Source organism: Neomonachus schauinslandi, chromosome 11 (genome assembly GCF_002201575.2).
Source record: "Neomonachus schauinslandi chromosome 11, ASM220157v2, whole genome shotgun sequence".
Lineage (NCBI taxonomy): Eukaryota > Metazoa > Chordata > Mammalia > Carnivora > Phocidae > Neomonachus > Neomonachus schauinslandi.
Genome location: NC_058413.1, coordinates 1,902,421 through 1,925,166, shown reverse-complemented (window position 1 = coordinate 1,925,166; position 22,746 = coordinate 1,902,421). Strand labels below are relative to the sequence as shown.

The 22,746-nt window shown below is 67.1% G+C and overlaps 2 protein-coding genes across 3 annotated transcripts in view; one reads left to right on the top strand and one right to left on the bottom strand.

Moving 5' to 3' along the window:
- The window catches only part of TRPM5 (transient receptor potential cation channel subfamily M member 5), a 65,456-nt gene extending 47,623 nt beyond the window's left edge, over window positions 1-17,833 (top strand). The window contains exons 2-25 of the mRNA XM_044919537.1: window positions 3,103-3,229; window positions 3,685-3,865; window positions 4,504-4,670; window positions 5,431-5,632; window positions 6,724-6,788; window positions 6,951-7,142; window positions 7,539-7,641; window positions 8,796-8,914; window positions 9,242-9,565; window positions 9,609-9,773; window positions 9,856-9,979; window positions 10,294-10,439; window positions 10,793-10,905; window positions 11,108-11,200; window positions 11,298-11,556; window positions 11,689-11,807; window positions 11,996-12,128; window positions 12,228-12,402; window positions 15,253-15,406; window positions 15,837-16,018; window positions 16,280-16,412; window positions 16,876-16,948; window positions 17,284-17,374; window positions 17,727-17,833. Coding sequence (XP_044775472.1) covers window positions 3,103-3,229; window positions 3,685-3,865; window positions 4,504-4,670; window positions 5,431-5,632; window positions 6,724-6,788; window positions 6,951-7,142; window positions 7,539-7,641; window positions 8,796-8,914; window positions 9,242-9,565; window positions 9,609-9,773; window positions 9,856-9,979; window positions 10,294-10,439; window positions 10,793-10,905; window positions 11,108-11,200; window positions 11,298-11,556; window positions 11,689-11,807; window positions 11,996-12,128; window positions 12,228-12,402; window positions 15,253-15,406; window positions 15,837-16,018; window positions 16,280-16,412; window positions 16,876-16,948; window positions 17,284-17,374; window positions 17,727-17,833 — 3,547 coding nt within the window. The remainder of the gene's footprint in view (window positions 1-3,102; window positions 3,230-3,684; window positions 3,866-4,503; window positions 4,671-5,430; window positions 5,633-6,723; window positions 6,789-6,950; window positions 7,143-7,538; window positions 7,642-8,795; window positions 8,915-9,241; window positions 9,566-9,608; window positions 9,774-9,855; window positions 9,980-10,293; window positions 10,440-10,792; window positions 10,906-11,107; window positions 11,201-11,297; window positions 11,557-11,688; window positions 11,808-11,995; window positions 12,129-12,227; window positions 12,403-15,252; window positions 15,407-15,836; window positions 16,019-16,279; window positions 16,413-16,875; window positions 16,949-17,283; window positions 17,375-17,726) is intronic.
- Window positions 17,834-19,175: 1,342 nt separating this feature from the next.
- TSSC4 (tumor suppressing subtransferable candidate 4) lies at window positions 19,176-22,130 on the bottom strand. Of its 2 annotated transcripts, XM_021685172.1 has the most exons (3): window positions 22,088-22,130; window positions 20,092-20,684; window positions 19,176-20,016 (listed from the first exon to the last, which is right to left on the bottom strand). In XM_021685172.1, the coding sequence occupies exons 2-3, from the start codon at window positions 20,387-20,389 to the stop codon at window positions 19,403-19,405; spliced, it is 912 nt and encodes a 303-aa protein (XP_021540847.1). In that variant the 5' UTR covers window positions 20,390-20,684; window positions 22,088-22,130; the 3' UTR covers window positions 19,176-19,402. The 2 variants fall into 2 exon arrangements, with proteins under 2 accessions (XP_021540847.1, XP_021540846.1); XM_021685171.1 differs by having other exon boundaries at window positions 19,176-20,684.
- Between the last annotated feature and the right edge of the window lie 616 nt (window positions 22,131-22,746).

Sequence of the window (22,746 nt, the reverse complement as noted above, 5' to 3'; positions counted from 1 at the left end):
TGGGGGACATCAGGGCCACGGCGCTGCCTGCTGGCCTGCAGAGCTTGGTGTGGGACCGGTGGGTGCCTTCTCATCGCTGCTCTCTCCCTACATCTCAAGGGGGAAGAGAAGGGCCCAGAGAGTCTGAGGGGCTGCCCAAGGTCACATATCTGGGGGACGAGCTGGACCGGGACCCCTGGGGCCTGGCTGCCTGGCTCCGTCCACACTGGGGCTGTTTCCCTGATGGCCTCCAAGAAGGGGTGGCCGTTTGTCCCCCAAGTGAGAGCCCTCAGCACCTTGGCTGCCAGGGCTGGAGATTTTGCCTCAGTTTCCCTGATCAGGATTTGTGGGATCGGATTCCAACCAGGGCTTAGATAGGATCCCACCCCTAGCTTCCTTGACTCCCCCTGCACCTCTCCAGGAACAAGGGGGGGCCATTAAAGACCCGGACACCTGCTCATGCAAATCCTGCCTGTTTGCATACCCTTCCCACTGGCCCTATTTGCCTGGCCTCTGGCACCGTGCCACCCCAGCACCCGGCACAATGCCCAAATGCCGCCCCGGGCCCCAGGCTGGAGCGTGGCCTGAGCAGTGGCAGTTGTGGTCCCAGGGATGGCGAGGCCTGCGCTCCACTCCTGCTCGGGACCACCTGTCCCGTCAGTGAGGATAGGGGCCCGGAGTCAGAGGAGGAACCCCAGCGGCCGCCCACTGCTGTCCCCGCCAGGCCCCCTCCCCGGCCCAGCCAGCGTGAGGCTCACGGAGTTTGAGTCTGTCACTGTTGTCCAGGCCCCAAACCCCCAAGACCCCCACACCCAGCTGGGAGCCTCCTGCTTGCAGCGCGCGTCCAGATGTGGCGAGAGATGACCCTACTGGGCAGAGGGCACGACAGGTCCCAGGCGGGCGGAAGGGAGGGCTGTCCCCAGACAGCAGCCCCGAGGGTCCCTGTCCCGTCCGCACCCCTGCCCCCACCGCCGCCTGTACTCTGGGGTAGAGGAATGTCCCCCAAACCTCGGAGTGGGACTTATTTGGAAAATAAGGTCTATGCAGGTGTCATTCCCCAGGTCTTCCCCAGGTCCCCCTCGGCCCCCTGCACCTGAGCTGTGGGCACAAGCCAGCCCCCTCGTTAAGACGAGGTCACAGTGGGTCGAGTAGGCCCCTATCCAGCAACCAGTGTCCCCGTGAAATGAGGGACATTTGGGCAGAGAGACACAGGGCAGGCCACGGAAGGATGAAGGCAGAGGCTGAGGCTCAGGGACCACAGCCCAGGGACACCTGGAGCCCCCGGGAAGCAGAGGGGGCCGGGAGGACCCTGTGACACTTCGGTGTTGGACTTCTGGAGCAGGGAGTAAAGGGCTCTGAGCCGCCCGGTCTGTGGGACTTCGTCATAGCTGCCCTGGCCCGTGCCTTGTCGCCTCCCACGCACACCCAGGCCTTTTCCCCAGACACCAGCCTCCCATTCAAAGTCAATAGTCACCAGCTCGGAAAGGCCACATTCAAATCGGGCCTAGGTTCCTGCTCTGGGAAGGGGAAGCCAGGAGGATTTGCATCCCACCCGCCGCCCCCGGGGCTGTCTGTACAGAGCCTGAGCGGCTGGAGGCCCAGCCAGGCCTGGATGCAGGGGATCTGGGGGGGCGGGGGCACCAGCAAGTCTGGCCGCCTCCGCTCCTTGGGCCCTCGGGGTTGATGGCTGCAGGGGTGTCCCCAGCGGCCTCACACACGACCACGAACAGTGCATCGCCCCCCAGGGCCGCCCGCTCTCCGAAGAGGGAGCAGAGGGTCCTGCCTCGCCTCTTCCAGTTTCTGGGGCTGCAGGTGGTCCTGGGCTTGGGAGTGCACCCCTCCGGCCTCTGCCTGTGAGGTCAAGTGGGTTTCTACCCTTTTCTTACGAGGACACCAGTCACTGGGTTAGGGACCACCCCGACGACCTTGTCTTGAGCTGATCACCTCTGCAAATAGCGTATTTCCACAGACGGTTCGCAGGTGCCGGGAGTCGGGACTTGGACGTGTCCGTCTGGGGGACCCAGCGGGGAGGGCCGTGAGGATGCTGGTCCCTGTCCCATGGGCAGGGCCCCGCCCACCACTCACCCTCCCCTCCTGTGTACACAGGCCGCCCCTCTCTAACGAACAAAGGGTGGGCTGCCTGGGGGGCTGCCAGGGGAAAGGGTTTCACCCAAGGACACGTCCTGGGGGGAGGGGGCCAGCGGGGCTGCCCCAGGGAAGCTGGGAGACTGGCTCAGCGGGAGGGGGTCTGCCGACAGCCCGCGTGGACAGGTGGCTGGGCAGCCAAGGGTGGCAGGGGGATGCGGGCTGGCGGGTGGGGGAGACCCCGGGGGATGTGGGCTGGCCAGTGGGGGGACCCTGGGGTGCCTGCAGCCAGGTAGGCCCTTGGGAGCCAGCTCCTCGTCACCTGGGCCGGTTGTGGGCCCCCAGCCCTCCGTCCCCGGTGAGTGGGGTGGGGCTGACGTGCCCGACCCGCCTGAGAGAGTCTAGGGTGCAGTGCTGGGCACTGAGCCGGGCAGCGGGCCAGGGCTGGGGCAGGAACTTGGTGGGGAGAGCCTGGGGCAGGGTGCCTTCCCCCCTGGGCCTTCTGGCAAGGAGGGGTGGTCTGTCCCTCCCCCACACCCACACGGTCTTCCCCAGGTCCCCCTCGGCCCCCTGCACCTAAGCTGTGGGCAGCAGCCAGCCCCCTCCCTGCCCAGGCACACCCAGGTTGTCCATCCCCATCCTGGGGCCAACGAGAGTGTGGGGAGGGTGGGCTGTGTGTCCGGAAGGCCGTAAGACGTTCTGGGTTTCTAGGACAGCCCCCACCAGAGCCTCGGCGGGAGTGGTGACAGGAGTGGTCGGCCAGAGGCGCCCAGGGCAGGGTGAGTAGCAGGACGGGGAGCCAGGTAGAGGGGCCAGGATGCGCCCCCTCCCCGTCTGGGAAGGGGGTGGGGTGAGGGAGGTTCCCCACAACTGAAGCCGGATTGTGAAGGGGGCCTTGTGGACGTCATGGTGGGGCTCTAGGCTGGGCTAGCTGCTGGGGAGGGCCCCAGTCTCTGTCAGCATGGCAGCTGCTGGCCCCAGCAGGGAGGGGGCAGGGTTCGCCTCTCCTGCCCTCAGAGGTCGGCTCTGTGCCTGCAGGGAGGTCCTCATGCAGGAGGCCGGGGGCACCTGTCCTGGAGGCCCCAGGGCTGCTGCGCCCGGCTCGGGGCCCGGCCTGTGCCGGGGCGAGATCGAATTTGGAGGGTCTGGGAAGAAGCGAGGCAAGGTAAGGGGGCTGCCCTCCCTGCAACAGTGAGGCTGGGCCCCCACGCCTTGGGGGCCAACCACCAAGTGCTTGTTCCACTCCTGAGCTCCCACCTCCTCCCCTGAGCACGGAGCCCCCCGTGCCTGCTCACTCGGGGCTGAGTCCAGAGCCCCTGGGCCGGCAAGGTGCAGAGCTCCCGGTGTCCTCTGGCCCCCACCTCCTGCCCCTGCACGGTACATCCAGGACCCCTCCTCTCTCCACCCCCCACCCCCTGTGGAGAGGGAAGCAAGGCCCAGACAGGAGTCAGGGCTGCCTGGGGCACAGGCAGATCAAGGCAGGACCACCTGAGCCCTGGTTTCCTGCTGCCACCCTGCCCCTAAAGGGGTTCAGCCTCTCTCCTCATCCCCCAGTGCCCAGCGCCCCCCTGCCCAGCACCCCCCCACCCTGGACCCTGAGGCTGCCATCCTGCCCTGCAGTTCGTGAAGGTGCCCAGCGATGTGGCCCCCTCCGAGCTCTTCGACCTCCTGCTGGCCGAGTGGCACCTGACTGCTCCCAACCTGGTGGTGTCCCTGGTGGGAGAGGAGCGGCCGTTCGCCATGAAGTCCTGGCTGCGGGATGTCCTGCGCAAGGGGCTGGTGAAGGCAGCTCAGAGCACAGGTGAGGCCCCCCCAGAGCCGAGCGGGGAGCACCCCAGCCCGCTGGCCTATGTGGCTCCTTCTGCATGGCCTGCAATGGGAGCAGCTCCTGGGGATACAGGGCAGCGGCTGAGGTCCCCCAGGTTCAGGCCTCCCCCAGGAGCTGCAGGCCTCCCCCCATGGGCCTTGGTGAGATGCCCCCAGGGGAGGCAGCCCTTCTGCACCCCGTGCCTGTGGGTCGGCCCCCACTGCCCTCCCCGCCTCCCTCAGGGGAGCAGCCTGGCTGGACTGGGTCAGAACCAGATTACTAGGCTCCATGTCCAGGCCGGCTGAACCTGCAGAAAACCCAGTGCAAGGTCGTGGGGTTTCTGAGCTAGCTCGCCACAGAGGGGATCATTGGGGCAGCAAAGGAAAAGGCCGACAGACCCCGCCAGGCCGAGGGCTTCCTGATTTGGAGAAACCCTCGCAGGCTCTGGTCCCCGGCCCAGACAACGGGGCAGAGCTGTGGCCTGTTGCCCAGGGTGCCACCCGGGGGCCCACTCCCAGCTGACACCCGCAGGTGGGAGAGGTGCCGTGGCTCCCATGGGCCTGGGGACCTGGGCCTACCAGCTGGTGGGGCAGGACCTGGGGGCCACGGGCACACTGAGCCCCATGCCGCAGGGGCCTGGATCCTGACCAGCGCGCTCCGAGTGGGCCTCGCCCGGTACGTCGGACAGGCCGTGCGTGACCACTCGCTGGCCAGCACGTCCACCAGGGCCCGTGTGGTGGCCATCGGCCTTGCCTCGCTGGGCCACGTCCTGCACCGTCAGCTTCTGGACAATGCCCAGGTAGGCGTCTGTCTTGGAGCACCACGGCCGCTGGGCAAGGTGGACCTAGGAGGCAGGGAGGGGCCCACAGCCCCCAAGTATCCCCCACCCCAGGGTGGGAGAAGGGTCCGCCGAGGATGCCGCCAGTGCAGTCTTGAAGGCTGACCACAGCCGCCCAACTGCTGCCCGTGGGGCATTTGGCAAACATCTCCTGAGACGCTCTCTGCGTACCAGGCCCGCAGTGGACAGAGTAGCCTCTGCCCTGGGTGGGGGTGGGGTGGGGCTCTGGGAGTGAGGCAGGCATCCTGAAGGGTTGAGACACTGAGGGGAAGTTGTGGGAGGGGAGCAGGGAAAGGGGAGAGGGAGAGGGAGAGGAGGGAGAACGAGGGAGGAGGAGGAGGAGGGCGAGGAGGGGGAGGAGAAAGGAGGAGGGGAGAGGGGAGGGGAAGGAAGAAGGAAAGGAAGCAGGAGGGGGGGGAGGGGGAGCCCGGCATGCGGCCAGCACAGACAGACCCTCTGCCCAGGACCAGGATGAGGCCCAGACGGTCACAGCAAGCCTGGGCAACCCCGGGCGAGCGGGCTCGGCTCCCAGCCCAGGGTCTGTCTAAGGCAGGGCCGGGCAGTGCGGGAAGCTTCCTCCGCCCGGGGTTGGGTCTGGAGGACCCACTCCCCGCCCTGCCTGCCCCTGGGCCCCAGGCGCCTGCTGCGCGGCCCTCCCTCTGGCTGAAGGTGGGAACAGGCCCGGCCCTGGCCTCATGCTGTGTGCGGGGTGGGGGTCCAGGAGCACAGCCCCGTCCACTACCCCACGGACGACGGCAGCGGCCAGGGCCCCCTCTACTCCCTGGACAACAACCAGGCCCACTTCATCCTGGTGGAGCCTGGGCCCCCCGGGAAGGGGGACGGGCTGACGGAGCTGAGGCTGAGGCTGGAGAAGCACATCTCGGAGCAGAGAACTGGCTGGGGGGGGGGGGCGGGGGGGGGGGGTGGGGGGGGGGGGGGTCCCGGGGGCACAGCGTGTGGGCAGGGCTGGAAGGACCACAGGTGGGCAGGGTAGGGCATTCCGGGCTGAAGGCACTGAGCATGCGTGGGTGCGGAGACCGGGCTGGGATGGGAGGCTGCCAGCGGGTTGGCGGGCGCACAGCTCGGGGTGTAGCCCTGCCAGGCAGCGGCATTCCCGCCGGGTGGCCGAGTAGTTGCCAGCGTGTTTGCACCCGGGCGCCCCTGGCCAGAGGCTCTTCCTGTGGGCTCAGGACTTTGGGAAGAAAACGGATCTGCAAGTTTTGAGAGGCCCATTTCCCTGTACCAGCCAGGAGGTACGCTGCCACCAGAGGGCAGCGTTACCTGAGGAATAGGCCCCGCCACAGCCAGCGGTGGGTTTGAAAGCTGGATTAACTCTGGTGTGCAACAAAAATTTATACACAAAACATGATTGCTTATGATATTTATAAGCAATATAAAATATTTATCAACTGAGTGTTCTTTAGAAATGAAAACACAACCAAAGGCATTTTAAACCACAGAGGTGGTGCGGTGCTCCGGTTTGCAGAAGCCTGGATGGCCCCCACACACTGATCTAGCCTCCAGATTCGATCAGGAGGCACCTGCTGGGAGCCTGGTGGCCCCTGCCTGCCCAGCACCAGCTGGCTTCACATTCCGAAGTCTCGTTTCTGGTTATGTTTGGGGGACCAACAGACTGGGGCCCCTCCTTTACCTTTTTGGCTTGCTTCTGTGGGCCTCCAACGGTCTTCAGGGCAGCTGGAGAGCTTTCTGCCGCGATAGGGGTAGATGCTGGGCACCTAATTGTGGCTGGTGCGGCTGGGGACTGCACGTTGACTTCACTGACATTCCTTTCTGTGGGAATAGCCGTGAGTGGCCAAAATGGTCCCCAGGCAAAGGGGTTGGTGTGTGCGAAGAGCAGCCTGGAGCCCACGTTCACTAGAAACTGCCTCTGGGCCAGCATTTGCCCAGAAAATGTGGTGGGTTGATGGTCTGAGCAGGCAGCCACCCCACAGGGAGGGTGCCAGCCCCCCCTGCCCGGGCACCAGGGCAGACCTCACGGGCGCTCTGTCCACAGGCACCGGCAGCATCGAGGTCCCGGTCCTCTGTCTGCTGGTCAATGGTGACCCCAGCACCCTGGAGGTAGGGCGGGGGAGGGGGGCGGGGGCCTGGCGGGAGCCCCCCGGGCCGGCCGTGGCTGCCTGCAGGGCCCTCCCCGGCCTGGGACGGGGCACCTCCAGCATGTGGGCTCAGGACGGCGCCCACGCTGATGTGGGGTCCACTCTCCCCACTGTGCTGCCTCAGAGGATTTCCAGGGCCGTGGAGCATGCTGCCCCGTGGCTGATCCTGGCAGGCTCAGGGGGCATCGCAGACGTGTTGGCCGCCCTGCTGAACCAGCCCGACCTCCTGGTGCCGCAGGTGGCCGAGAAGCAGTTTAAAGAGAAGTTTCCGGGCGAACACTTCTGCTGGGAGGACATCGTACACTGGACCGAGCTGGTAGGAGCCTCCCAGGGACTGTGGGGTCCAAAGGCTGAGGCCCTCCTCCCTGTCCCATCCCCTTCTCCTGGGGGTGGGGGGGGCTGGCCCAGGGGGAAACTCCTCATGGGCGCCTCCGTGCCCCCGGCCCACACAGAAGTCCCAGGCTCCTCCCCCTCCCCACGAAGCCTCCAAGCTGGCTCTGCCTTAGGCCCTTGGAGCAAGGGACCTGGGAGCGAGCCCCCTGGGCTGGGGTGCTGCCCCGGTGCCCTGGGCAGCTGGCTGGCCTGCTCGCTAGGACCCGCCTCACACGCCAAGTGCCCGGCTGGTGCCTCCGTCCGTGCTGGGCCTGTGGCCTGCCCACCGGCCTGCCCTCTGCCCCCAGGGCCACCTCAGGGCCTTTGTCCTATGTCCCAGCTGCAGAACATCACCTCCCACCCGCAACTGCTCACCGTGCACGACTTCGAGCAGGAGAGCTCCGAGGAGCTGGACACCGTCATCCTTAAGGCGCTGGTGAAAGGTGAGGGCCCCAGGCGGAGGCGGGGAGGCCAGCCACTGCTCCCCACGGCCCCGGGCTCGGCACCTGGCGCGGGGCTGCTTCCCACACCCTGTCCCATCGCGTCTCTCACCCTGCGGGCCTGGCACGTGGGGCAGGGCCACCCCCCAGGTGGGACGTCCGCAGCCGGGACTCCTGGGACGGCATCCCTCTGCCGTGTGTGCGTGCGTGCCTGTGTACGTGTGAGCACGAGTGTGAGCACCCGTGTGTGCGTGTGCACGTGTGTGGACACCTGTGTAAGTGCGAGTGTGCGTACGTGTGCGGCCCGGTGCTCACATTTCCAGCAGCACATGTAACACAACTGGAACGACACAGAGATGACCCACAGATCCGCACAGGGTCGTGTTTGCCAGGTTTTAGGTCTGCTATGTTTTACCATAATTTAAGAAACTAAAGTGTCCAATCCAGGGGCTTTTAGTCCCTTTGCAAGTTGTCAACCATCCCCACCATCTAATGCCGGAATGCCTTCACTGCCCCCAAAGCAGCTGGCAGCCGTCTGGCACGCCCTGTTTCCCGGGCCCCTGGCGCCCACTGGCTTGCGTTCTGCCTGGACGGATGTGCCCTTCTGGGGCCCTTCCTATCAATGGGCTACGGTGTGTGGCCTTCGGCTCCCGTCACTGCATCGCCCAGGCCGCGGCACGGGTGGGTGCCTCATTGCTTTTTAAGGCTGAGGGATCTTCCACGGTGTGCAAGGACTGCCTTGTGTTTCCCTGTTCCTTGATCAACGACACTGGGCTGATTCACCATCCGGCTGTCACTCGACATGCTTTTCATATTGGAGACCAGCCGTGCCAAGGGACTGACCTTGGGGAAGCCAGACATAGACCCAGGCCTGGAGGGGCAGTTTGGGGCCGGGATGCCCTGGAGGGAGGGAGGGAGGGGACGCTCCTCCAGACAGGCCGTGCCCTCCCTCCAGCTCCGCTCACCCCGTCCCATCAGGGTCCCCGGGGCCGGCGTTTCTGCCAGGGTTCCCAGCACCGGCTTCTGGGAGCCTCTCACCATTATTCAGAGGGTGTGAAGCAGGCTGCGGTTCCCGGGCTGTGCGTCCGGAAGACCACCGTGAGGGGCCCTGTGGACCCCTGGGTCGGCCCCTCACCTCCCGCCCGCTCTGCCCGCAGCCTGCAAGAGCCACAGCCAGGAAGCACAGGACTACCTGGATGAGCTCAAGCTGGCCGTGGCCTGGGACCGCGTGGACATCGCCAGGAGCGAGATCTTCAACGGGGACGTGGAGTGGAAGGTGCCTGCCCGCCGGCCAGCTGATTCCTCCTGAGCCGCATTTCTGGCCGACACAGGGCGACACAGGGCGGGGGCCGTGTCAAGGGCCTGGGGGCAGATGGTGTTCCCAGGGCCACTGACGGGCCCCTGCCTGCCCGCTGTGGCCCAGGGGGGCGGGAGGCCAGGGCACCTGCTGGGGGCTCCTCGCACACAGTCCCCAGGGAGGACTGGTGGCCCCTGGTGGCCCGGAGCCGGCTCAGAGGGACAGGGGCTGGGGGGCTCCCCGTGCCCCGGCTCCCACTCACTCTGCCCGTCTCCCCCACCTGGGCGTGTCCCGTGGCGGCCCCAGTCCTGTGACCTGGAGGAGGTGATGATGGACGCGCTGGTGAGTGACAAGCCCGAGTTTGTGCGACTCTTTGTGGACAACGGCGCCGACGTGGGGGACTTCCTGACGTATGGGCGGCTACAGCAGCTCTACCGTTCCGCGCCCCCCAAGAGCCTGCTCTTCGACCTGCTGCAGCGCAAGCACGAGGAGGGCCGGCTGACACTGGCCGGCCTGGGCGCCCAGCAGGCCCGCGAGCCGCCCGTGGGCCTGCCCGCCTTCTCCCTGCACGAGGTCTCCCGCCTGCTCAAGGACTTCCTGCACGACGCCTGTCGCGGGCTCTACCAGGAGGTGAGCGGGCCGGCGGCCGGGAGGGGCTGGGCCGGGCCGCCAGGAGGCTGACGGCCCTGTCCTCCAGGAACGGGGACCGGCCAGGCGGCCCGAGGGCCGGAAGTGGCTGCTGGATCTGAACCGAAAGAGCGAGAACCCCTGGAGGGACCTGTTCCTCTGGGCCGTGCTGCAAAACCGACAGGACATGGCCACCTACTTCTGGGCCATGGTGGGTTGGCCTCGGGCTCCTGGCGGGGGGGGTGGGGGGGGGAGGGGCGGGGCAGGCTGCCTCCTCTCACCCTGCCTCCTAGGGCCAGGAGGGGGTGGCTGCCGCTCTGGCCGCCTGCAAGATCCTCAGAGAGATGTCGCGCCTGGAGACCGGGGCGGGGGTGCACTGCACCGTGAGCGAGGCCAAGTACGAGCAGCTGGCCCTGGGTGAGCCACCGGCCCGGCGCCCAGCCGCCGCACACAGCGGGGGCCCGGGGTCCACTCAGAGGCTCCTCCTAGTGGGGAGGCGACCCTAACATTCTAACAGAGGGACAGAGGGGTCCTCGGCGGTGGCCCTGGGCACACACTGGGTCCTGCTGGGGGTCGGTTGGGGCACGTGGGGTGACGATGGGGGGAGGGAAGGGCAGGGCAGGCGGGGACGGCCAGTGTCCATGCGGGAAGCTGGGCACGGCTCGGGCACAGGAGGGAGGAGGCCGGGGGCTGTGGCCCTGTGGGTACCAGCGGCCGGTGTCCCCGGGCAGGTCTCTTCTCCGAGTGCTACAGCAACAGCGAGGACCGTGCTTTCGCCCTGCTGGTGCGCAGGAACCGCTGCTGGAGCAGGACCACCTGTCTGCACCTGGCCACCGAGGCCGACACCAAGGCCTTCTTTGCCCACGATGGGGTGCAGGTGAGCGTCTGGCTTCAGGGAGGGCTGGCCTCCCCCGCCTCCACTCTTCAAGTCCCGGTCACGCAGGGCAGGGGGCGCAGGAGGGGAGCTCTGCTCCTGGAAGGCACCTGCCTGGCTTCCTTCTCGCTGCCCCTGGCCAGACCTTTGTCTGCCTCGGATCTCAGCAGAGGTGCCGCCTCCTCCACTCGGCCCTCCCGCACCCCCAAACCCGGCCTCCCTCCCTGCCGTGTAGGGTCTTCCCCACCGGGATGCAGGGCGAGCTTTGGCTGAGCCTGGGAGGGCGCGCCTGGTGCCGGGCACAGCGTGAGCAAAGGTGTGGGGGTGGGAGGCCAGCGGCGGTGCCTTTATTTCAGGCCTTCCTGACCAAGATCTGGTGGGGGGACATGGCATCGGGCACGCCCATCCTGCGGCTGCTGTGTGCCTTCCTCTGCCCGGCCCTCATCTACACCAACCTCATCACCTTCAGGTGTGTTGGGCGCAGGCAGCTGCCATTTGCCAGCCGCGGGCGGTGGTGGGGGGGGTGGGCCTGGGCTTCGCGGGTGCTGCTGGGGGTGCGTCTCCGGCATCCATGTGTGCCCCGCTGTGCGCAGACCTTCTCAGTGCACTCAGCACTTCCTTTGCTGGCTGGTACCCTCCCCGTGGGCCCTGAGGGTCCCCTGTGCTTGCAGCGAGGAGGTCCCGCTGAGGACGGGCCCCGAGGGCCTGCAGGAGCTGGACAGCCTAGACACGGAGAAGAGCCTGCTCTGCAGCCCGGGCAGCGGGTGAGGGCCATGGGGCGGGCTGGCCAGGGGATGGCACTCGCGCCTTGGCGTACGGGCCGCCCGCCTCACCGCCGGCTGTGGTCTCCTTGTGCTGCAGGCTGGAGGAGTTGGCTGAGGCACCAAGGGCTCAGGGCGACCGAGGGCCGCGTGCTGCCTTCCTGCTCACACGCTGGCGCATGTTCTGGGGCGCGCCCGTGACCGTGTTCCTGGGGAACGTGGTCATGTACTTTGCCTTCCTCTTCCTGTTCACCTACGTCCTGCTGGTGGACTTCAGGCCACCTCCTCAGGGGCCATCTGGGCCTGAGGTCACCCTCTACTTCTGGGTCTTTACACTGGTGCTGGAAGAGATCCGGCAGGTCAGTGGTGGGCTGAGCCCACTGAGCCCTGATCCCGGCTCCAGGCTGAGCCCTGATCCCCGTCGACCCCAGCCTGGGCTGGGCAGGGCTGTCTCCAGTGAGCTGTCAGCAGACTGTCTGCCCCTCTGCCAGGGATTCTTCACAGACGAGGACACACATCTGGTGAAGAAGTTCACACTCTACGTGGAAGATAACTGGAACAAGTGTGACATGGTGGCCATCTTCCTGTTCATTGTCGGTGTCACCTGCAGGTCTGTGGGGCCCAGAGGCCTGACGGGGGCCAGCTCGGTTGGGCCGGTGGGCAGGGTCACCTGCAGGATGAAGCCACGAAAGGCCTCAGAGATCCCGGCGTCTCTGGCGCCCGCACTGTGTGTCCTGGAGGACGCTCCTTCCCCTCTCTGGGCACTAGCAGCCCATCCAACCCACCACCCTCCCCCAGGATGGTGCCCTCCATGTTTGAGGCGGGCCGCACAGTCCTTGCCGTTGACTTCATGGTGTTCACGCTCCGACTCATCCACATCTTCGCCATCCACAAGCAGCTGGGCCCCAAGATCATCATCGTGGAGCGCATGGTGAGCCGCCGGCTGCGCCTGAGCCCACTTGGCTCCAGTGGTGGGTGAGAGAGCGTCCCCCAGCCGGGCGACTGCTAACACTCTGCTTCCCCCCCGGAGATGAAGGACGTCTTTTTCTTCCTCTTCTTCCTGAGCGTGTGGCTTGTGGCCTATGGCGTGACCACGCAGGCGCTGCTGCACCCCCACGACGGGCGCCTGGAGTGGGTCTTCCGCCGCGTGCTCTACCGGCCCTACCTGCAGATCTTTGGGCAAATCCCACTGGACGAGATCGATGGTTAGCACATGGCCGGGGGCGGGGGGGAGCGGCGCGCCTCTGAGCCGGCTGGAAGGACCCCACACTTTGTGGTGCAACCAGATGGGGTCTGGTTTACAGCCTCCTTTTAAAACACAATGGACATGGGGCCCTTGAGGGCTCTTCCGGGGTCACATGAGGCCCCAGCCAGGAGCTAGCTGAGATGGGGAAGTCCCTAAGGCTGGCCCCCAGGCCCCACAGCCCAGGGACAGCTCCGGGCTGATTTCTGTTGACCACAGGGACCCGAGACTTGGGGCACCAGGCTAGGAACTGAGGTGCGAGGAGGCTGCAAAGCAGACAGCGGCCATCCCAGTCCATCCCTCACCATCATGGGGCCGATCCACGCACTGGTGCTTCTGCCCTCCTGGGCGGCCCTGTTGCCCAGCGGGCCCCCCTGTCCCCCACCCCTCTGCCAGAGGCTCCGCACCGGGCCCTGGGCCCGCCTGCTGGCAAGGCCCCTCTACCGAGAGGCCGTTCCTGACAGCGCCCTTGCTGCTTCCGGGGACACACCCCAGTGTGTGTGCCTTACTCACTGCCAAGTGTGCGCGCCTATCAGAGGGTGTAGGTGTCTCCAGCTGGCCCTTGTGCGGGCTGAGGGCCAGTGGGGGCTCCAAGAATTTCCCAGGCAGGGGGTACAGTCGGGAGGCGGAGCTGCTCCTCCGTCAGGGGCTGGGTGGTGACAGGTGCAGGGGAGCCCTGACGTGGGGGCCAGAGACACCTCTACAGGCCCTGGAGATGGCTAGGATTCGAGGAGGAGGAGGAGGAGGGGGAACCGGACCCTCAAGGAAGGTGAGCCAGCGCCAGAGGCCCACGTGAGGACTCAGGGAGGGGCGTCTGCTCCGGCTGGCGCAGGACCGGCGCCACCCGGGGCCCCAGGGCAGTCACGGGTGCACTGCGTCTAAGGCCTGACCCGACCACTGGAGCTAGTGAGGCGGGGTCAGCATGGCCGCCACCCGCGGGATGGATTTGTCAATGGGGTGAGAGCGGGAGTGATGCAGACACGGGCCGCCAGGATGGGGAGGGGCGCCACCGCCAGGGCAATCAGCTAACTGGGGTGTTCTGTAGGCCCATTCCCTTGGCCTGTTTGTGTGGGCTGCCCCCTGTGACTCCTCGGTGTTTGCTCTTCCGCAGTGTTCCAGGCCCTTAGTTTCAGCCTCCCTCCCCGTATGGCCCCTGGCCGCCCTGTCCTGCGGGGGCCCTTGGGAGGCGGGGAGCGCTGGGTCCCTTGGATGGCCACATCTCGGGCCCCAGCCACACGCTGCTATGGGGGACAGTGGTGTGTGGTGGGGTCACGGCCCCTGTTCCCCAGGAGCCCGGGGCTGCCCAGGGAGGGCAGAGGGAGTGCAGGCCTCCCCCCCAGCCCCTGGGCTGCCTCAGGCGGCCAGAGTGCTGTAGCAGCAAGCCTGTGACTAGGGCCAGGCCTGGGCCGGCTCCCTGAGGGTCCCGGGCAGGCCCCTTCCCCTCTTGGGGCTGGGCTTCCTGTCTGCTCAGGCCTCGGTAACCCCACCACAGGGCAGCAGGGCTAGGCTGAGTCACTCACATGCAGCCGGTGGGCCTGGGGCCCAGAGTGCCACCCTGCCCGCCCCGTCCCTGCACGCCAGGCGGGAAGCCCCGGGGCTGACTTCAGTCTGGCTTCAGCCCCAGGGACAATTTAATTTCCAGCCTGGCCTGGTGGCACCTCTGGGGGTCACGGGGGTCTCACTGCTTCGGCGCGTGGGCGCTGGGGGAGGGAGGAGGGTCGTCGCCCTTCAGCATGCTCAGCAGCTCCCCGTGGGTGGCCCGGCACAAAAACTCCCTCAGGGGAAAGTAAGAGAGGCTCCCTCCCGGGGGGGCGGGGGGAGACACGGACACAGGAAGACAGGCCCTGTGAGCCCGACATGTGCGCACAGCGTGGGGACACGCAGACAGAGACCGAGGCCTCACAGCACAGATGCCCAGAGAGGCAGCCGTGGGAACAGTCCAGCGTGCAGGCGTGGGCAGCGTCCACGCGGGCGCGCACACATATGCGGCCACGGGCCCCCTCCTGAGGAAGATGCGGCAAGCACCCCGGGCGCCCATGGCCTGTGCGCTCACGCTCTGCTCCTTCCTCCCACGCCTCCTGTCCCGTGAGCGTGGGGCTGCTGGCTGGTGAGGGGCCAGAGCTGTGATCCCCGGGCCCCCCAGGGCACGCCTGCCCAGGGTGCAGAGCTCAGCCTGCTGCCAGACCGCACACTCATTCCCACTGGCCGGAGAATGTTCTGTGAGCTGGCCCAGAGGTGCTCTGTGTCCACACTGCCTGTGGCAATCAGGGTAAAGGGCGGTGTGGCCAGATGAGCTTTGGAGATGGTGCAGACTTGCCTCCCCACCCCCGGCCGCTGGGTGCCACGTGACAGGCTTTAGTGTTATAAAGGCCCTGACAAGTCCTGCAGGGGGGAGACAGGGTCACCCCTCGCCTCGGCTAGCTCTCTCCACACCAGCTTCGAGCACAGCCCTTGGTGGTGGTAGTGGTGGGGAATGCACACGCCTACCGGCAGAAACTGGGGTCCTCTGTGCCCCATCCCCCAGATGGCCTCGGCTCTGCCCCCAGAACCTGTGGCCCTGCTGTGACCGCAGTCAGGAGGAGGTGGGGGAGTGGGACCAGTGCCCCCGGCTGACTGTCTCCCTGGTTTGCCAGGACCTGGGGTGTCCTAACACAGGAACTTTCAGTGCTAAGCCCGATAATCCCCAGCCAACCAGGGTAGTTGGGCCACCCGGCCAGTGCCCTCCACCCCTGGGTGGCCTCACCCCGAGGAAGCTCTCAAGATCGGAGGGTGTCATGGGGAGACGGCCCCCACCACGCCACCTGTGTTTCAGAAGCCCACGTGAACTGCTCCCTGCACCCCCTGCTGCAGGAGGACTCTCCCTCCTGCCCGAACCTCTATGCCAACTGGCTGGTCATCCTCCTGCTGGTCACCTTCCTGCTGGTCACCAACGTGCTACTCATGAACCTGCTGATCGCCATGTTCAGGTGGTCCGCTCCCTGTGCTCCCTCCATGTGTGGGGGGCCCCAGGGACCCCAGTGCCCAGCACTCTAGGCCTCGGGCTGCGGGGGCCTCTCTGCACCCCCGCCCCCGGAGGGACTGGAGCCTGGACCACAGGCTGAGGGAGGGCAGGGCCCCGAGGAGGCGGTGGGGCGAATGACAGGCATGGGGAAGGGTGGCTCCCAAGGCAGGTTTGTACCAGGGAAGCCTGGGCTTGTCCAGGAGAGCAGAGGGCATGGTGAAGACCCCACGTGAGCGAACCCCGTTCTAGACACACCCCGCAGAGGGCAATGAGGGAGTGGAGACCATCACAGAACTGGGGGGGCCTCCGGGAATGGTGTGGGGCCACAGCAGGGACCAGGACGGAGGACCCAGGAGGCCCACGCGTGTCCCACCGCCCACACGCGGGCCCCACAGCTACACGTTCCAGGTGGTGCAGGGCAATGCCGACACGTTCTGGAAGTTCCAGCGCTATCACCTCATCGTGGAGTACCACGAGCGCCCCGCCCTGGCGCCGCCCTTCATCCTCCTCAGCCACCTGAGCCTGGTGCTCAAGAGGTTCTTCCAGAAGGCGGCCGGGCAGAAGCGGAAGCACCTGGGTGAGGCCACAGGGCTGGATACAGCCTGCGGCCCTGGACCGCATGGAAGGGGACGGGCGACGTGCCGGGTGGGCAGGCGCGTGGAGGCGTGGGTCCCCTCCTCAGCCCCCCGCCAGCATAGGCTGAGCCCATCGCCTTCCTCCCCCTCACACCGCGGGCCCATCTGCAGTGATCCGGAGGGCGGGGGGCTTGCCCTGGGCTCCCCTGGCCCCGAGGCCCACCAGGCTCCAGCCAAGCCTGTGGTCGCCCTGGCCTTCCCAGAGAGAGACTTGCCGGAGCCCCTGGACCAGAAGATGGTCACCTGGGAAGCAGTTCAGAAGGAGAACTACCTGAGCAAGCTGGAGAAGCAGAAGAAGGACAGCGAGGAGGAGGTGCTGCGGAAAACCGCCCACAGGTGCGTGGGGGCTGCACGGGTGGGCTGTGTCCCCCGCGGGCCACCAAGAGGGGCTGGCAGAGCTGGCGAAGGGCCTGCCGAGGGACGGCCGGATGCCTAGCGGGGTGCCAGAGGTTGTCAGATCCCCCGGGACCTCTGCCCCCATCACCACCGAGCAGCTGACGGCCTTAAAGCTGGTGTGGCCACCGCCTGCCGCGCGCAGTTCTGAGCTGGGGAGGCTGAAGCTGAGAGGGGCAGAGGGGCTGACATAGGTGGGGTCCTCCTTGCTCTGGGTCCCCCCGAAATGGTCCATCACAGCAGTCCCTTCAGGCCTCCTGCCTGCCCTTGTCGCCCGCTCTTGCTGGCAGTCACTCAGCCCCATCGAGCTCCCAGGGAGGGCAGAAGGGCTCTGCACCCAGATCTGGGGACCATGGGGAGATCGCCCAAATGCGGAGCACCCTGTGCCCACCAGCTTCTGCTGCAGGGTGGAGTCTGTAGCCCAGTACCTCGGGGGGCTGAGAGAGCAAGAAAAGCGCATCAAGCGTTTGGAGTCACAGGTAGGCAGGCAGACCACGCGCTCTTCTGACCGGGGCCCTCACCCACAGCCCTGCACCCCAACATCCAAACTACCGGGCCCGCACCCAGGCTTCGGCTCAGCAGGCAGGGCAAGGCCCTGGGGGGTGCAGTACCTGTACCTGTCCCCATATGTGACTTCAGGGACAGCGTGCCCTCCCTGGAGGGGGTCCTGCCCTTGGGACCCCCTCACCTGTCCATTCTCCACACCTGGAACCTCGCCCTCACGCCCGTTCCCTCCAGCACAGCTACCGGAGGGGAGGGTCATGGGGTAGCAGGGCCCTGGGCCCCCCCTGGATGCCTCTCCCTCCTCCTTCAGATCAACTACTGTGCGGTGCTCCTGTCCTCCATGCCCCCGCCGTCCTCCATGCCCCCGCCGTCCTCTGGGGCTCGGAACGGTGCCTACTGCAGTAAGTGTGCATCCGGGGAAGACACAGCTGAGGAAGGGGCACAGGCTGGCCCAGGGACAGGCGGAGGACTGTCGCGCTGTGCCCTGTCATCTGCCTTCCCGTCCTGGGAGAGGACAGGCCCAGGCCTCGATGGCCCACGGCTGGCGACGTCTTAGGGGTGGGGCAGGTGCCCTCTGCTGGAGCCCCCCACCTCGGCCGGCACGAGGGCGTGGCCACTCGGACTCTGGAGGCTCCCCACCTCCTCCTGGCTGGGGCCACCGTGTCCTGTGCTCGTGTGTGCGAGCCACCTCTCCCTTGCCTGGGCTGGCCCCACCGGACACCCAGCAGCTGAGGGGTCTTCCTTCCTCAGCAGACTCCCAGACCTTCAAAGGTGGACACCAGCAAGCCTCTGCTGGCCTCCAAGGGGATGCAGGCAGCAGCGAGCACCCAGACGCTGGCCAGCGGCTCTCAGACACCTGAACCACTTGGACGGTCCGCACACGGGGCCCCCCTCTCCCAGCGCTCTGATCATGACGGGCAGGCAGGGACACGGCTCTTAGCCAGCCATCCCAGGCCCTACAGACACACCAAATGTCCCCCACCTCTTGTGGGGCCCTCATGGGACGTGGCTCTAGTGCCCTCATCAGAAGAAACCACCCCTCGCCCTGCCCGGCACCTTCCCTGGGACCTCTCTCCACGCGGAAGCACGGCGCACGGTGGGCCCTCTCCAGACTGGGGGAGCCCCTGGGTCCCATCCACAACTGCCCGGCCTAGGCCGAAGCACCTCCTGTCTGGTGGTCAACAGTTTGGGGCCCATACCTGTCTCCTACCCAATCTGTGTCACCTGTTAAAACTCATTTTTTGGAAACACTAGCGGCTAGAACTTCTGCCCTTTAGGACCTGGAGCCGGGTGTTGACTGTGCATGTCGGCTCCCAGCCCTGCACACCCTCACCGGCTCACATGGCAAGTACCGGACTATGTCTAGCCTGGGTCATAGCCCCAGGACACTGCCCCAGGAGGACTCACCTCTGGCCCCACGGCTGCTTTCTCCTAAGAGAACACACCCACACCAAGTCAGTAAAGGCCACAGGGCAGTGGGCAGGTTTACCTGCCTGTGAGAGGGGGTTCCAGGCTCCTGTGCTAGCCCTACCTAGGGCGAGTGGCTAGCCACGTTGGTCCCCCTTTCCCTCAGGGGCCTGGGGCTGGGCCAGCATGCTGGCCAGTCTCTGCTATGTCCTCCACCAGGCACAGGGGGGACATGCTTGTCCCGGTCTGCCTTCCCTGGCACCGTCAGGGGCCAGTGCTCCTTCCCCCACCACTGGGCCCGGGCACACCAGCAGGGTCCCTGCACACAGCTCAGCTGTTCTGGCGATGTGGTCCCAGGACACTGGTCATCATCACACACAGCCCAGGCAAGCCAGAGCTAAGGGGCAAGAGTGGCCAGGGCTGGGGAGGGCCCCTGCCCCCACTCACATGCTGGCCTCCTAGAGACCCATTTCATCAAGATTCCTTGTCCCCAGCCCTGTTGGGGGCAGAGGCTGGACAGCCGGGATTATGAGCTCACCCCTAGAGGTGCCCGGGGCCTTCTGCACCTCTTGCTCTGGACCCAGGAGGGGCTGCCTCAGTCCCTCTGGGAAGACGGGCTGCTGATAAACCCAGGCGTTGATTTAAAAAGCCTCCATGCTCCCTGGCACTAAGGTGGGGAGGATCGAATGAGAGAACAGGGCGCGTGGGTGTGCCAGGTGGCAGACGAGGCCCCAGCACACTGGTCCTGAGAAGGTGGATCTACACAGAGACACAAAGCCAAAGGAATACCCCAAACCTTTACTGTTGCCCCAGGGGCACATGGTTGGCAGGGTTTTTGCCATCCACTGGCAAGGAGTCTGCTTCAGAGACCGCTACCCTGAGCCCCAGCCCAGGCTGCCGGCACCTCCTACTGGCAGCCCACTGGCTCCCTTCCTGAGGGGCTGAGGCCCCGAGCTGCGCGCCACCCCAAGTGCCCAGTGGCCCTGGCTGCCCTCCTCCGCCAGCCTGGTCAGTCTCTTCTCTTAGATCTCGGCACCTGGGGCCTCATGGCTGCTGTTCCTGTTCCGGAAATGGTCTCTGTTCCGTTTCCTGCTGCCATGGAAGCCAACAGTCTCCACCACCGGGGGCCTTGCTGCTGACCCAGTGTGGGCAGCGGCCTGCAGCACACCCACTTCCTGAAGGCCCCCGAGGGGGCTGCTCCACTCCTCAGCCTCCGGGCTCCCAGGCCTGGCCAGGTGGGCCAGCTCCACAGGGCCCTCGCCCCCTGCGGCACCCAGGTTCCCAGGTGCAGCCCTGCCCGGCTCTCCAGCCTTCCTTAGGGCCCTCTTCCTCTCAGGCCTGGCCTCGCCAGCTCGGGCGGGTTTGGTGAAGACGACTCTTCCCTCCCCACAGCTGGAGGGATCCTGGTTGAAAGAGGGCATGTAGTCACTGGGGGCAGCCAGGCTCGGGGAGCCCAGGAAGGCCAGAGCAGCGGCCCGGTTGCTCTGCTCGCTGACCTCGGCCACGTTTTCCAGGCTGTACTTGGTCCAGCGCTCAGGGTGGGCCACGTAGTCAGGGACGGGGGGCAACTTCGGGGGGGCAGGGCTCTGACCAGCCCTGCCTGGGCCCTCTCCTGGAGGCTGGCTTGAGGGTGCCGGTGGCCGAAGGAAGCCCCCGTCGTCACCCGGGCCCGTCTGGGCCACAGAGGGCACAACCTGCCTGGCTGCACCCTCCAGGCAGTCAAAGATGTTGTGGCTACGCCGGGAGAAGGTGGAGCTCGTGCCCCTCAGGTGGAACGGCTGCACTGAGGCCGTGGGGAGGCCCCTCGGAGGCAAAGGAGACTCATCAGGGTCTGAGTCCCCCTGGGCCTCCCCAGGCAGCACCCCTGGGGACAGGGCTTCCATCTCAGCACCGGCAGGCAGGCTGAAATCGGAGTCTGAGTCGCTGAGAGAGACGGCGTCAGAAGGCAGAGCGTCGTCCTCTGTCCCTCGCTCGGCTTCCAGGGCCTCTCCTGCCCCTGCCTCAGACATGTGTCCCAGGGCACACCACGCCCAGACCAGACAGCCCAAGAAGCTCGTTTCTGAGGATGGCAGGCACTTCGGAGAGGTCCCTCCTGTAGACCCACTGTCCCTGGGCCGGCGGCAGGACCCACAGGAAGAACTATGTCCTACGAGGCGAAGGACAGAGATGCCCGTCCCCTGAAAGCCCGCTCACCTGCGTTGTCCGACGGCTGTCTGTGCGGACACTGGAGTGCCGGTGGGGGAAGTGCTGGCAAAGGCGTGCGGGCCTCGGTCCGGCTCCCGTCGGCTGCCCAGCGGCAGCGGGCTGAGGGCGGGAAGAGCCAACATTCAGATCAGACCGCAAAGGTGCCCAAGTGGCGCCACAGCCCCCAAGGGGTGGTCCCGGGCTTATGGAGCCCAGACAGAGGCCAGGCCCGAGAGCAGATCCTTGGTAAAGATCGCCTCACTCAACACTCCCGGGTCACGTGTGGGGCCCGCAGGGGGGTGGGGCTGTGGTGGCAGGCAGGCAGCCAGGGCCTGGCCCCGGTGAGCAGCAGCCTGCGCTGGGCGCTGCTACTCTCAAGCCGGCGGGCTGGCTCCCTAACCGCTCAGCACAGCGCGGGGCACGTCCCAGGTACTCCACGGAGACTGGGCCACCTGCTGGTGCAGGGCAAGGAGGTCCGCTCCTCACCGCTGGGAGAGGCCGGGGGCTCCGCAGGGGTCTGCAGCCGGGTCCCTGGCACCTGAGGGTCAAGCCCGCACGGAGGCGGGCTGTCAACGACCACCTGGGGCGCCCTTGCGGGGCAGAGGCAAGCCCTGCCGCTCTCGCAGCAGCCTCCAGCGGCACTGCCCCCGCAACCCCGCGCACACCTCGCCTTTCCCAGCAGGGCACAGAAGTGCCACCAACACGCATGTAGTGGCCCAAGTGTGACCAGGCGGGCACCTCGCACCTGGCATTTCCGGGCTCAGAGGGCAGCCCGGCCTCCCCCGTCCACCCACCAAGCCCCCCTAGTCCAGGGCGACCCACTGTGGTGCGTGCGCCCAGGAAGGCCCAGGCAGTGGGCCAGGAGCGGCCGATCGAACACCGACCAGACCTCCACGGCTCTGGGGCACGACCCCCCAAGTGAGGGCACAGCTCCAGGAGGGAACGCGCGCACGAAACACCCCCCCAGCGCGTCCCAGGGCTGGCAGGGCCGCAGAAGGAGACAGCGTGCCAGTCACACGGCACGCCGCAGGGCACGCGGGCGCTCCAGCCAGACGCGCGCTCCTGCGGTCCCCACCGCCGCGCTCGCCCCCGCGACTGGGACAAGCGGCCGGGTCGCTGGGACACTCCAGGGGCCGGCGGAACAGGGCCCCCGACTCGGAGTCCGGGACGGTGCTTCCTGGAGTTCTCTTCGAACTTCGTGAGCTCGGCGGGCCAGGGGCGTGCAGCGGCCGGGAGCTCGGGGGCTGCGGCCCGGGCCCGGGGGCGGCACCACTGGCCTCCCTGCCGGCGCGCGCTGCCCCCCTTCGGAAGCGGAACCGCGGGCTTTCTCCGCTCCGTCGGGGGCCTGGGCCGGACAGGGTCCAGGCTTCACAAGGCTCGGGGTCCCAAGGCCCAGGCCGCGAGGGACCGGAGACACGAGGCGCTCTGGGGGGGCCTCCGGGCTTGGGCAAGTAGGCTGCGGACAGCAGCCTCCCAGAGAAGCGACCGCTGGTCAGCGCCGCACTCCCTTACCGCAAACCTACCGGATCGGCGCGGGCGGGCCGGCTCCATCTTGCGCCGCGCTCGGCCTCCCGGGAAACCGAGTCCTCCGCCGGCCCAGCGATGCGGCGTCCGCCCTGAAGAACTACATCTCCCACAAGGCACTGGGCCGCGACTCCCGAGGCCTGTCGAGTCGCGTAGCCTCTGCGCATGCGTCCTCACTTTTCTTCCGAGCCTCCCCTCCCCTCCCCGGAAACGGCGTCTCTCCTCGCAACGAGCCGGAATTGAGTAGGGAAAAGAGGGAGGAGGAAGAGGTAGCACTACGACTCCCAGAACGCTCGAGGGCTAACGGCCACCTCCGCGTTCCCGGGGCCCCAGCGCCACCTGCTGGAGGTCGCGAGCACAGCGGCCGCCCCGAACCGGAAGTGCATCCTCGCGCGCAGCGCCGTTGCCGGGTGCTTCCGGTCCGGCCGGAAGCGCGCGGCCGCGCCCTTCGTGGGTCGGGGGATCGGGGCGGGCCGGGGTTTCCGCTGAGCGCTCGTCTCTACCTCCGGGCGTCCTGGCCTCGCCTGCCCACCGCGATGGCCTGACTGGCCGCGTCCACTCGCGCTCGCCTGTGCGCCCCCGCCGGCCCCCGCTGCTCTCGGGGCTGCAGTCCAGGCGTGGTCGGGAAGCCCAGGGACCCCTCGCTCCTGGGGCTGCC

Coding starts and splice junctions, on each gene's coding strand:
- TSSC4 (XM_021685171.1), bottom strand. CDS start 20,389: ATGTCTGAGGCAGGGGCAGGAGAGGCCCTGGAAGCCGAGCGAGGGACA.